Here is a 12,705-nt window from a genome sequence, read left to right on the forward strand (position 1 = left end):
GTACCGAGAGACAGTTTGGCGGCCACCAAACAAACGGCCTTACCAATGGCCGAATCCTACAACCACCGGCAGCAGTCCCAATAGGCGTTCCCAGGAGACCACCGGCAGCTGTCCCAATAGGCGTTCCCAGGAGACCACCGGCAGCTGTCCCCAATCAGGACTTCCAGAAAGCTGAAGAAGCCATATCCGAAGTGATAACCCAGAGACTCGTACATTACAGAGAATGACAGTTATCTATGTGTAAAGTGTTCCTCCAAGACGTCCTAGCGTCTTCTCCCGTAAAGTAACGCTCGCCACTAGGGGGGAAATTGACGCGTGCCCGCCCTTCCTATATTAAATATCACGTTACTTTACGTGATAATTAAACCCAAAACAAGTTTTTATAAGTTCAGAAGCAATTCAGGGAAAATTGTATTTCGGCAGTAGGCCTACTCACGTAATATGCGGCAACGAATCTGTGCGACGTCGTAGGTTATAAACAAAGCGACGAACAATAGAATAATTCATTAAAGCAACGAACCATCTTCACCCTTTATTTTTCACGTCGCTATAACCACACATATTAATGCACTTCAGAATATAATAGTAAATATGGACGAGTTATGTAAACAATGTATATTTTTCTCTTGCCACAGCTAAACATGTACATTGTGACGCCATCTTGTGAACGGCGATCTACCAACTGTATTTATATTTTATAATAGTATAAATTTAACTAATTAAGTTGTGAAAGCAAGTTTAAATACTTTTTAATACATAGGATTGAATATTAATGTAGGTACATATAATTATTTATGCCACATTTATCTTTTCTTTTTAATTATTAATATCTAGTTTATACTTCCACCACCAGGGCAGGGAAATTTCAGCGAGATTCATGCGCGCACATCTCATCCCTTCCAAAGAGGAGTCAGTTCGCCCCTCCCTTCTTTTTCTTCGTTCCCGCGCATTTCTCCCTATATAAAGGCGAGGTCATCCACCTGAGAGTGAGTTGATCGGCCCGACGGCCAGTGTGGCTGGATTCCGCCCACTGGTCATAGGACGATCATAGGGGGAGCAGCAGAACTACTGGCTATCCGTTTTCTGCTGCTCGCACCCCTCCTTCGCGGTTAGGCCAGCCGAGGACCTATCTCGGCCTAGGGAATTTGTCTCCCTTCCCCCTCCCCTTTCTGGACGATAGGGTGTACCGTGTTTCCACTCAGTGTATGTTTGGACATTCAGGACAATAAAAGTTTCGCGAAAATACCGACAGTATTCTTCAATGTATAGCCTAGCTCCATCCCTCACCCCACTAGCTATTCAGCTACGCCAGCAGGCCGCCCAGCAGAGGAAGCTTCAGGTCGCCTCAGTGAAGCCTCCGTCGGGGTTATTCCCACCCCTGGTGCGGATTCCCGGGCCGCCACCAACCCTGGAGGAGCTCATTGGACACCAGGAGAACCGCCCAGACCTGCGCCACGGTTTCCCTCTGCCGAGGGGATTCTGCGAGCTGTTGGAGACCGCCCTTCCCAGTATCCGGCCAACCACCATCAAGAGGCAAGAAGGGGAAGAGCTCAACCAGGGTCAGCTCCATCAACTCCTACGCCCCTATCACTCCATTCCGCCTCCACTCTCACCCATACCCAGCCCTCCGAGGACCCATGCTCCTAAACCGACCACCAGCCCCCTCGAAACTCCTTCGAGAGACCAGGAGTCCAGCCAGAGGCGCATAAGAAGCATCCTGCGACTCTATCGGCGCTTCCCGGCTCCCCTGTCACCCCTCGCCGGCTCTCCACAACATCCCGGAATGAAGCAGTCCAGGTCATCCGGGGATCTTCCAACAGCCATCCTCAACACCATCCCAGCCCGGAGACGGACTCATCCGAAACCCATGCGCGGCCCCACCAAGAAGACTACCCAAGCATAAGATTCGCCTTCACCAACCAACTGTGCATCCTGCCGCAAGACCAGCAGCTTGGACCTTCTCCACCCGATACCTGGCTCTCACCCAAGAGAGACATCGGTGAGGAGACGACAGCACATCATTCTGGCGCCCAACGTGGGGCCAGACTAGCAGTTCGACCTTCTCCACCTCTGCTGGCTCTCTGTCAAGAGGGCTCGGTGCGGTGAGAGGACTACTGCAAGGCTTATCTGAATACTTTTGACCATTTGTTGGAAGAAAAAATTCACATAAACTGCTTTAGTGAAGGATTGTATTTACAATCTGATATAGGTACACCCATTTATGGTAGAAGTAGATCAAGGAAAAGTGATTCAGCTTAACGTGCTGTGGAAAATTGGTTGTTACTAAGATTTATTTTCATCTATGTTCAATAGAATGAAATTTGGCACAGTGGCAACTCTTCCATATTTCCACAAAGTAAGAGTTTTACTTTGTGTGGTGCCGGTCAAAGATCATTACATTAGGTCCTTGAGTCATAACAGTGATAATTAAGTAATGTTTCGTAATTTGTAGGGATGGGAAAATTGATTCCCTGATACCAATTGATTCTGTGAAATTAATTGAGAATCGGGAAAAAACGTCGATTATTTTCATTTTCGATTACCTAACCTAATCTTTGCGTCACAATTTATCTAAACATACAAAAAATATGTGGTACTGGAATAAAAATGCCAAAACCAGCATAATATGCGATCTAAAATAATTTTCCGTGCAAATTTTAGACATTCGGAAGTTTAGTGAAGATTTTTGCCCATCACTGTTCATAAATCAGCTGTACACGTATGTTTACTGACAAATATATACCCGTAATTTTAACTACATATTGTTTTGATTTACATACAGTAACCATTTTATATTCCACGGTAATTATTGGTAATAAAAAGGAATATAAAAATTTTATTGTATCCTCGCCGCAACGAAAATATGAACGCAGAGGACTCGTACCAATAACATAATAAAACTGCGTAACGTAACGTAAAAATGTACCATACCCTTAAAAACATTTTAAATGATTATATACTTATGATTGCCCCGACTGTTAATAGTTACACTTATTACTGCCGGCTTTAAATATTATATACATAGCAACATGACATCACGAGATTCCAAAGATGTAGTAGCCATAGAGTATATCTCCATTGAGTAAATACACTGCTACAGCTTGCTGCCGTGCTGTATGGCACGATATAACAGTTTGCTACAAAAAAAAAAGAGCTATTTCATTCTATCACAAATAGTCGTTGGTGCGTTCAGTTTTACTGAATCAGTCATAGATAGCTAGCACGTGGCCGCAGAATCAACTACCGTAAGGAAAGCAGCATCGGCAAAACGTAAACACGTACCTACTAAGTAAGTTATATTGATTGCATGCAACTTCACTTCGAAATTGTTGTATATCTGGAAGAATTTGTACTGTGCTGTTTAAAATGCTTTAAAAACATTGTATACTTCCGAGTGTTTACTACTTTTTTATTAATTACGATCATGTCAAGTGAAGTCTGGGAGAATTTTTTTATTGATCCAAACAACAACAATTATGCAATTTGCCAAATTTGTAGTACGAAAATTTTGCGAGGTGGTGCTTCAAAAACAACAGCAAACATGATAAAACATCTTGGGAAACATACTGCGTTTATTGATGACTGCAGAATGGAATTTACTTGCCCATGTGTCTGACCTACTGAGCATTTTCAACCATGCTACACTTGCTGTTAGTTCTGCAACTGTGACTGCATCAGAGGTAATATCGATTGTTAACAGCACACGTAGAGAGCTACAAAAGCCAGCACCCAATGGCTCAGGAATTCTGGGTATGAAAAATGATCTAATTTCTTCATTGAACTTAAGGTATGCAGAAGTGGAGCAAGAATCAATAGGGAATCGAGAATTGGGTATCGAGAATTGATATATTGGAATCGTCCCATCCCTATTAATGAGTGTGGCCAAAAGGTACTTACTGAAGGTAGATCTTAAGCAGGGCTCCTGAAAATGTTCATTTAAGCATTAACCAGTGATATTTTTATTTCCTCATCATAATTTGTTAATGTTCACAAGGTTTTGAATTATTTCACTATTGTCAGTAACATTACACATTAAGTCAAGGGTATAAAATAAAATAAGAATTGTTTATTTTATCTTTTTATATAAATTTAGCTGTGTAGTTGGGAATGTTACCAAATGTTTTATCAAAAAACATAATAGAAATAGTATGTTTGTTCATGATGCAATTATATTTATAGTAATTCAACTTAACATTTTAAATGTACAACACAAATGATTTGAATGCTACCAGTATTTAAAATTCTGCATTTTTCTCTTCATAATATTGAAAACATGTGATTGATAACCTTATTTAATGAATGCACTGAACTTAAAATTTTATAAAATTGTGATGTGATTTTTTTTTTGTAGTTGACCATTTCATTTAGTGGTTCAAGGTAGCTGAAGATACTTTGCAGTATTAAGCCAAAATCTTCCAAAATAGTAGATTATTTTTTGATAATATTTTTTATTGAATCCTTTTGTAATTTCAATTTTACATTTCACAAAACAGACAATGGCTAGATCTTCTGGACACTAAAGTAGGCTATGCACTAGTCAAATATGTTAATAATTTTAATGATGCTGGTGGCGAAATAATATGTGTATCTTTGTGTGTAAACACTATTGTAGAGATTTATGACAAGACATATAAAAGGTTTGATGCTTATTGGCTTAAATACATGATGTCACTGTATATGAATTTTGTAATGTGATGCAATAACTCCTCTCTTTGTCAAGTATATGTCATATATTTTAAGATATTTGGTTATATTACTGTTTAGGTATGTATAGGGGCAGTGAAAAATGGTGAATGCGAAATCGCGAAATTTTTGTAAAACCCCTTCCAATTATCTGTACTGTATCAATAAGTGAACTTAACCTATCCACAGCACACCTATACACATTTCGTTTTCGCGAAATCTTATTACCACCGCGAAATATACCGTCAAGGCGCGAAATTGGCTATTTTGTAACGAAATTGCGAAATGCCTATCTAATTTAATTTGAAAATAGGTACGTTAAAATTATTAGCAATGCACGAAATAACTTAAGTACATCGATACGATACCCGACGTAGGGGACTGTACACAAATGGGAACAGCTTTCCAGACAAAAGAACTACAAAAATCACGGAGGAATGGTATTGGTTGGAACAGAACGGGCGTGTATACCAAACAGAACAGCCCGCGAGTTGTTGTTAAATTTGTTCTTTGTGGTCCCTGTTCACGGGATGTAATAAATTAAACTTGTTTGCCAACTGGTTGTGTTACCGCAAAATATCATTGAAAAAATTTAATGCATCGTAACATAACCTAAACTTAAATTAACTTGACTTTAACTCCCAAACAAACGCTTCGTTCTCAGTAAAAATTGTGTATAAACATGCCAAAGGTTTTAAGTGTATTTGAAAGGGCACGGGGGAAGGGTTCTATGTGTTTGACAAACATAAAAAAGTTATGATGTGCAAGTACTGCAATGTAACAGTTGACTGGAAAAGGAAGGATAGCTGCGAAAAACATTGTAAACAAAGGTCTTCGCACAAAGTCAACAAAGATAATGGTGGCAACGGAGTGAAAAGACAGATAACAATTGTTGAAAATGTGTCTATGAACAAAAAACAAAAGGCAGAAAAAACTAAATTGGCGAAAGACACAGTGCGGGCTTTCGTGCAAGCAAACATCCCGCTTGAAAAACTGGACCATCCAGGACTGCGATCTTGGATGAATGAATACATTCCAGGTAAGTTAAGTAGAAGTGCCTCGTTACCACAATAAAACACTTTTAATGTATTTTGTATTTTTAGTCTTTTTGAGTTTGCTAACAACCCATTTTTAGGTAATTTAAACTTTACTGTTACTTGTTATTCTGACACATGCAAAATATTCTCAAATCACTTAAGTCTTAACACCAACTGGTCATTATTTCACACTTGCTAATAATAAAAACTACTTATCTTTTTTCTATATTTCATCTATGGTATTTCCATAATTTATTAATGTGCAAGGTAAATACGGGGCCTTTAAATTTCACAAGAGAAGTATGTAGTGCTAGTATCAAAACACATGGAAACAGGATTATTTTTCAAAAGTTTAGTTCAGAATGTGTGAAATCAATACAAATTGAGAAAATAAATATTGTTTATTTTTACGGTCCGGTGATCTTCCACATTCACCTACCTTACGAAGCACTTACCTTGAAAGTTTGAAAGTTGAAGAGGAGGAGAAAATAAAAGAACTGGTGAAAGGGCAAGACATTGTTGTATTGTGTGACGAAACAACCAACAAGAAAGGACAGTGTGTGTTCGTCGTACTATTTAAGATTCTGTCTGCAAGCAGTGAACAAAAATTGCTTGTAGCTGGGACAAAAGTTTTGATGAATGCAAATTGGACAGAATGCTCACGAGCAATTGTTGATATATTGGTGAAATTTGATGTGAAATATGATAACGTAATTTCTTTCACTTGCGACTCGGCGAAGTACATGACTAAATGTGCTGACCTTATGTGCGTTTTGGTAAGTGACAAACTGCTACATATCCAGTGCTGGGCACACAAGCTCTGCCTGGTTGGCAATATTTAGGTGGCACAGCTTTCCGAACTGAATGAGTGTGTAATGAAAACCAAAATGTTTTTCTTGAATTCAAGGAAAAGGAAACACCACTATTTGCAGTTTCTGACGGTGTCGTCCATTCACCCCAAATTGTTCCCATCTCCTGTTTTAACACGCTGGAATTCGTGGTTCCGTGCTGTGGAGTACATTGACACATACTTACCCCATCTTTTAGAATACTTCAAGACAGAAGATGCAGAAACTAGTGGCAGTTCAACAGAATATTACATGCAGATGTCTATGGACAAAGTTGCTGTTTTGCAATGTGAAGCAAGATTTGTAGTTGAGCACTGTAAGTCAACTGTAGAATTGCTTGAGATTTTAGAGGGTTCGTCATATCCTTTTGCTCACAGGTTGCTAGGAAAACTTTATGATTTGAAAACCAGTTTCAAATTGGCCAGTGATAATACATTTCATCCTGAAACAACACAGATGCTGAACTCACAACTTTGCTTGAAATCTGCTGTTAGGGCTACTCTTGTTTCAACAGGACAAAAGTCTCTATTGAAGCTATCATCGTTGATTGCCAGTGATCCTGCCAAGGATTTTGTAGAGTGTGTGGGTGCTTTGTTTGATCCCAGAGAAATTGCTTGTAAGGGGCTAGAGGTTGACGCTGTTGAGTTGCAGAACAAGATTGAAAAACTTCATTTCCTATCCCAGGTGCCTTTTCGAATTGTTCTAGAAGGCTACACTCAGACTAAACAGGCAGTCTTAAAATCAATTTCTAACAATGTCGGCATTCTTACCATCCTGCTGTCTTTAAAATCAGATTTCCCAGAGTATGTAACCAATGCTGTGAAGTGCCTGTGGATCCCTGTTTCCAATGTTGACAGTGAGAGGGCTTTTTCCATGTACAGCAACATCATGTCCGACAAGCGAACATCTTTGTGGGCTGATAACATTAAACTTATGTTGGGAATGTGTTTTAGAGATAGCCATTGAAGTCAAGGATTTTAAGTTTTTGTGTTCTTGTGTTACTACCACAATTCAATATTTTCACATGTTCTCTATTTCATTCTTGTCAGAAACAATGTAAACAGATTAAGAAGGCCACGTTAAGTTACTCAGTTTACTCTAAAAGTACTTTTGCAAATTATTCAAAAACATTGTAGCAGATTGCTTCGAAAAAAATCAAGAGGATCCAGTCACACTATGCACGCCACCAACCTGTGTTACAAGTTTTGCAAATTTATAACACAATTTTTTAGATTGACTTTGGCTTATTTTATACTGAAAATTGTATTACATTTGGTCAAAAATATTAAGAAATTGTTTGAAATGATATGAAACAAATTTTGGGTAGGTGTTCAGACACATCTTTGTTTAAACTGTGTTTCAATTTTTCCATACAAATGGAATTATTATAATTTTTCAAAAGTAGTTGAAAAACACTGCAACATGGGCAACATGGCCTTAAAACTGTATACAAAATTTGAGGAAACCGTATGTGGGAAACCTCAAACCAGAGATAGGACTACAAGGCTATATTCATTATATTCTTTATAAATTTTATTATAAATCTTAAATGTGTATTATTATGAATGTCTTGTGTAAAAAATTGTTGTAATTGAATCTCATTGCTTATGAAATGCATAAAAATGACTCTAAATACATTGTTTTTATTCAACTAAATTATCTTATAATACCGAAATTTTATGACGAAATCCTCTGGTTTATTCACCGAAATTGAAACATTTTATTTACCATTTTTCATTGCCCCTGGGTATGTATTATATTTTTATTTCAATGAGTTCTGTCATTTAAATATTTTTTTATTTTCTGTTGCAGTTCAGAGAGTTCACCGACAGTTCACATGTTCCAGTGAGTGAAATGGTCATCAACATGTTTAAGTATGTATGCAAAAATGCTTTGCCTGCATAGCTATAAAATATCTGTACTTGCTTAAAACATTGAGAGAAAATTGCACGCAATTATAATTTAGGTGCTTGAATTTTAGCGAGTTTAACAAATACTCGAAGTTAGTACAGGTTCCCAATCTTTATTCTAATGCTTAGGAGTTGAGACTAATTATTTTTTAAGCAGCATTTTAAGGTTCGTAACTTTTTTGTTCTAATGGAATAACTGGTGAACTGAGATTCACTCAATATCTTTTAAACTCTTGAAGAAAAGAGGAAATAGCCTGGAAATGGAAATTATTATAGTCTTTGCAACTATATTAGAACTTGCAGTGCAGTTTGAGAAATTATATTTTATTATTTTTGAAGTATTCATAAAGCTGGCTTCTTGTGCCAAAAATAAAATCTATCATGATGCTGCGTATATTAAAGTAACCAAAAGTTGAAAATATTTAACTAATAAAAGTATACGTATTAACTCTTCTTATATTGCCACTACAGTGTGAAAATGCATTGTTCCCACAATTCTTTCTTCATCATGCAAAAATTGCTGACTCTTCTTTGAGCTGAATCATGCTAAATTATGCAAATGAACTATTTGAAAGTCTAATTCACATTGATTCACTGCTAACAGCATACATGTACCTAGTACTGATCAATTTATAAGTATTATTTCATTATTAAAGATTACATTTATTTTTTAGCTTTGTTTTTACTTTAATTAACAGTGTTTAAAAAAAGTATTTTATTAAGCCTCAAAAATGTTTTTCTTTGTTATAATTACTAGAAACTTGTGGATGTTTTTACATGTTAATTTTTAGTGTGTATTGATCTGCAAATATTTAATGTGGCTTTTTGTTTTCAGGTCCAAGTACGAAGAGCCAACCACAGGCGAAGGTTTCAGTGCTGTGGTGAAGATCAACTTCATTCCGGAGTTTACCGATCCAGAACAAGAGAAGCTGTACAAGATGTACTTGGTCGAAAAATGAGCATGGCAGAGGTTGGTGTCGAGACTGTTATGTGAGCCTGTGAAAGTGATGTCAAAACAGCAAACAATTCATAAGCTGTTTCTAAGAGTTCTATTGCCCTTTTGGGTTGAATATGAATATATAATTTTTACTTAAGGGATACAGTGAATTGGTTCTAAAGATATTTTCCCAGCTCTCCGCAAATTGTCGAAACCGAGAACTGAGGATGTAACAATCAAACGAATTGATGGATATGAAGTCTTGCTTTGGCCAACAGAAATTTTTATTTTTGTGAAACTTTTGTTAGAAAATGGTTTGTTCTGTTATGATTGTAGGCCTAGGAAATGTTAATGGAAAAGTCCTGTATTTTTATTAATACTTAATGTAACGTTGTCCACCCCCGACTCACGTCTGTTCGGGCGCCATTGGTTGTTGCACGACTCCCCAAACAAAGGGATTTTCCAGCGGTTCATTGGTTACCGAGAAATGGCTACACAAGTCACATCCAGTCTTTTTGCAGTTCCTCTTCCTTACTCCTCCCCTGTGCACCTCACACACACGTTTTCTCTCCGCCTCCCATTCTCCATCTTGTCCTTCCTTTGCTCCCCCGTCTCCCTCACCGGCACTCCGTATCCCTCCGCCGCACTCCGTATCCCTCCGCCGCACTCCAAATGAGGGAATTTGAATTCAAAACTGTTTAGCAAGCTCACTTATTCTAACGAAGTATAATTTCAGAAAGTGTTTAACCACTATTATTGAAGTCCTACAAGTTAGTTCACAACGCAAAAGTTTCAAGCTAAATACTAGGTGGATCAGGGCGCAAGAAAGTAGTTCCTAGCCAATAACAGCCCCCTTGCTATAGACAATACTGCTATCGGGGCGGTTGGAAGAAGTGGCTTAACTGCCATTTTACCAGGGCATTGGGGTAAGCTCCAGTCCACCTCACATTAATTGCACACTGGTGGATGCTGGAGGGGGGGGATAGGGGGAATATATTGGAATGCAGCCCCTGCACCCCGCTACCGAAGTTGATGGCAGTGTGTTATTGTAGGTGATGCAAGGTGAGCTGATACAACAACTGCACTTTCAACTGCGTGAGAAGCTGCGTCATCTATGGCGTGTTCTGTAGGCCAATTTGTCAGACTTAGTGTCAGTAGTAGTGTAAACTTTTTGAATACCTGTGTGTACACAAACACACACACAACACACACAGTGTGACACACTTTTTTAATCTCCTCCCTCCCCTTAAAAAAATGCCTCCAACCTTGATTACATATAAAGGTAGTGAAATGTGTTTTATCAGGGGCGACTGAATTGTTGCACATTGGAAGGGCAGCCCTTCAGGATTTTTCTGACAGTGGTTTATTTGTACAGAGACTGGAAGGGCAGCCCATCCAATTTCTGAAAACACGCTCCTTTAAGAGTTTAAATAATCCTGAAAACTTGCCCCTTGGATGGGCAGCCCATCAGGATTTTTCTAACAGTAGTGTTTTTGAAAGGTTGTCTGAATTGTTGCCCATTGGATGGGCAGCCCATGAGGATTTTTCTGACAGTGGTGTTTTTGAAAGCTTGTCTGAATTGTTGCCCCTTGGATGGGCAGCCCATCAGGATTTTTCTGGCAGTGGTGTTTTTGAAAGCTTGTCTGAATTGTTGCCCCTTGGATGGGCAGCCCTTCAGGATTTTTCTGACAGTGGTTAGTTTGTAAAGTGACCTAACCTAACCTAACCTAACCTAACCTAACCTAACCTAACCTAAAATGAAAATCATGAATCTAATGTGAGGTGGAACTAATGTAGTGTACCCACAACTATTGTCATAGTATACATTAACCAGGAAATAGTGCAGTCCGAGCTGTCAAATGTTTTCTGACAAGAGACAGAGTGGGCGTTGCATGCAGTTGGCGAGCTATCAGTGTTAAGACTATGTACGCGCGCTCTATACAGGCATCAACATAACCAAACATGTATGATGCCAACTGGCTAAATTTCCATTTTCATAAATGTTTCACAGTGGCAACGTAACAGATAAAGATTTAAAATTTGTAAAAGTGTGTAAAAGAGAATTTACATGTTGGAAACTGTCAATGAACAGTAGACTTCAACTAAATTAAAAATGTGGTTTCATCATACAGGAAGAGTTTTTGAGCAATGTTTTACATGGAAAAAAATTACATACATCTTATGGAAAAATTGCGGGACTGGAAACATTAGACCATATTATGTGGGAATGTCAAAGAATTTTAACTGTGATTACATTATTTTTCCATTTTAACTACCATATCTGACTGCAACTTGAAAACTGTCCTATAATCTTTGGCACGTTCATGTTTACTACCTACAGAAATTGCTCTGAATCTAACAGCTGGATTAAAAAATTCATGCAATTTTTATGCAAAATATTTTTTCCTAAATTTTTAAGCCCTAAAATAACAATGCCACAAACCCACAATTATGTGAGAATGACGATTATGTGCTAAAACACTGTAAGAAATGCAGAAGGGTGCATTATTATGCATTTAAGTATATGTCACATTTATGCTCTTAGTGTGAGTGGGGGGCAGAATTTTTTTTTTAGAGATGTTTAACTATCATAAGTAGAGGCACTGGAAAATAGCGTTTATAATATCTGTTCGTAGCATTTATATTTTGCCATATAGCATTAATATAGCTTTAATTTTAATTCTTCTCCCAGTTTATGCGGATGTTGCAAGCTTTGCACGTAAGAATGTTAGTGTCACTAACATACATATAAATGGTGCGATTTGTATTGCTCTGCACGTGAATGCACGGTAACAGATTTTGTCCATCCCATAATGGTATGTGTGTGTGTGTGTGTGTGTGTGTGCGTGCGTGTGTGTGTGTGTGTGTGTGTATATATATATTACAGTTCTAACTGCATTGCCCGCAAACGCGATACAGAAAACCAACTTTAATAACCTTAATTTTATTGTGAATAGCAGCGCAATATTTTAGTTTCACAGATTACCGTTTGTTTTTCGGGTTAGGAAATTCGGAAAACACTAGGTACGTTCAACAAATGAGCAACAAAAGCATAGAGCTACATTGCTGCCATCTTTTTTTCCCGTTAAAGTGCTAACGAATTTGACTGAAGTAGATTTTCATAATTTTTTTTTTGTAGTTGCCAAATATAAGCTGCGTGTGCTGTAAACTTAAATTAATGCATTTTTATATTTTAGTTGTCATTTAACAATAAATAATTTGATTGTTTGTGTTAATATCACACACCAACGACCTAGAAATACATAGACTGCTGGTACATATGCTTTCAG

The 12,705-nt window shown here is 37.9% G+C and overlaps 1 protein-coding gene across 6 annotated transcripts in view; it reads left to right on the plus strand.

Moving 5' to 3' along the window:
• Positions 1 to 12,705, plus strand: part of LOC134546314 (uncharacterized protein F21D5.5) — a 72,499-nt gene that overhangs the window by 28,763 nt on the left and 31,031 nt on the right. For 5 of the 6 annotated variants that reach the window (XM_063389051.1, XM_063389048.1, XM_063389047.1 and 2 more), the window contains exons 6-7: positions 8,381 to 8,442; positions 9,314 to 9,448. In XM_063389051.1, coding sequence (XP_063245121.1) covers positions 8,381 to 8,442; positions 9,314 to 9,437 — 186 coding nt within the window. In that variant the 3' untranslated portion in view covers positions 9,438 to 9,448. Of the gene's footprint in view, positions 1 to 8,380; positions 8,443 to 9,313; positions 9,775 to 12,705 lie in introns of those variants that run through there. The other variant, XM_063389049.1, reaches the window with a different exon arrangement.

Source organism: Bacillus rossius, chromosome 1 (assembly GCF_032445375.1).
Source record: "Bacillus rossius redtenbacheri isolate Brsri chromosome 1, Brsri_v3, whole genome shotgun sequence".
Lineage (NCBI taxonomy): Eukaryota > Metazoa > Arthropoda > Insecta > Phasmatodea > Bacillidae > Bacillus > Bacillus rossius.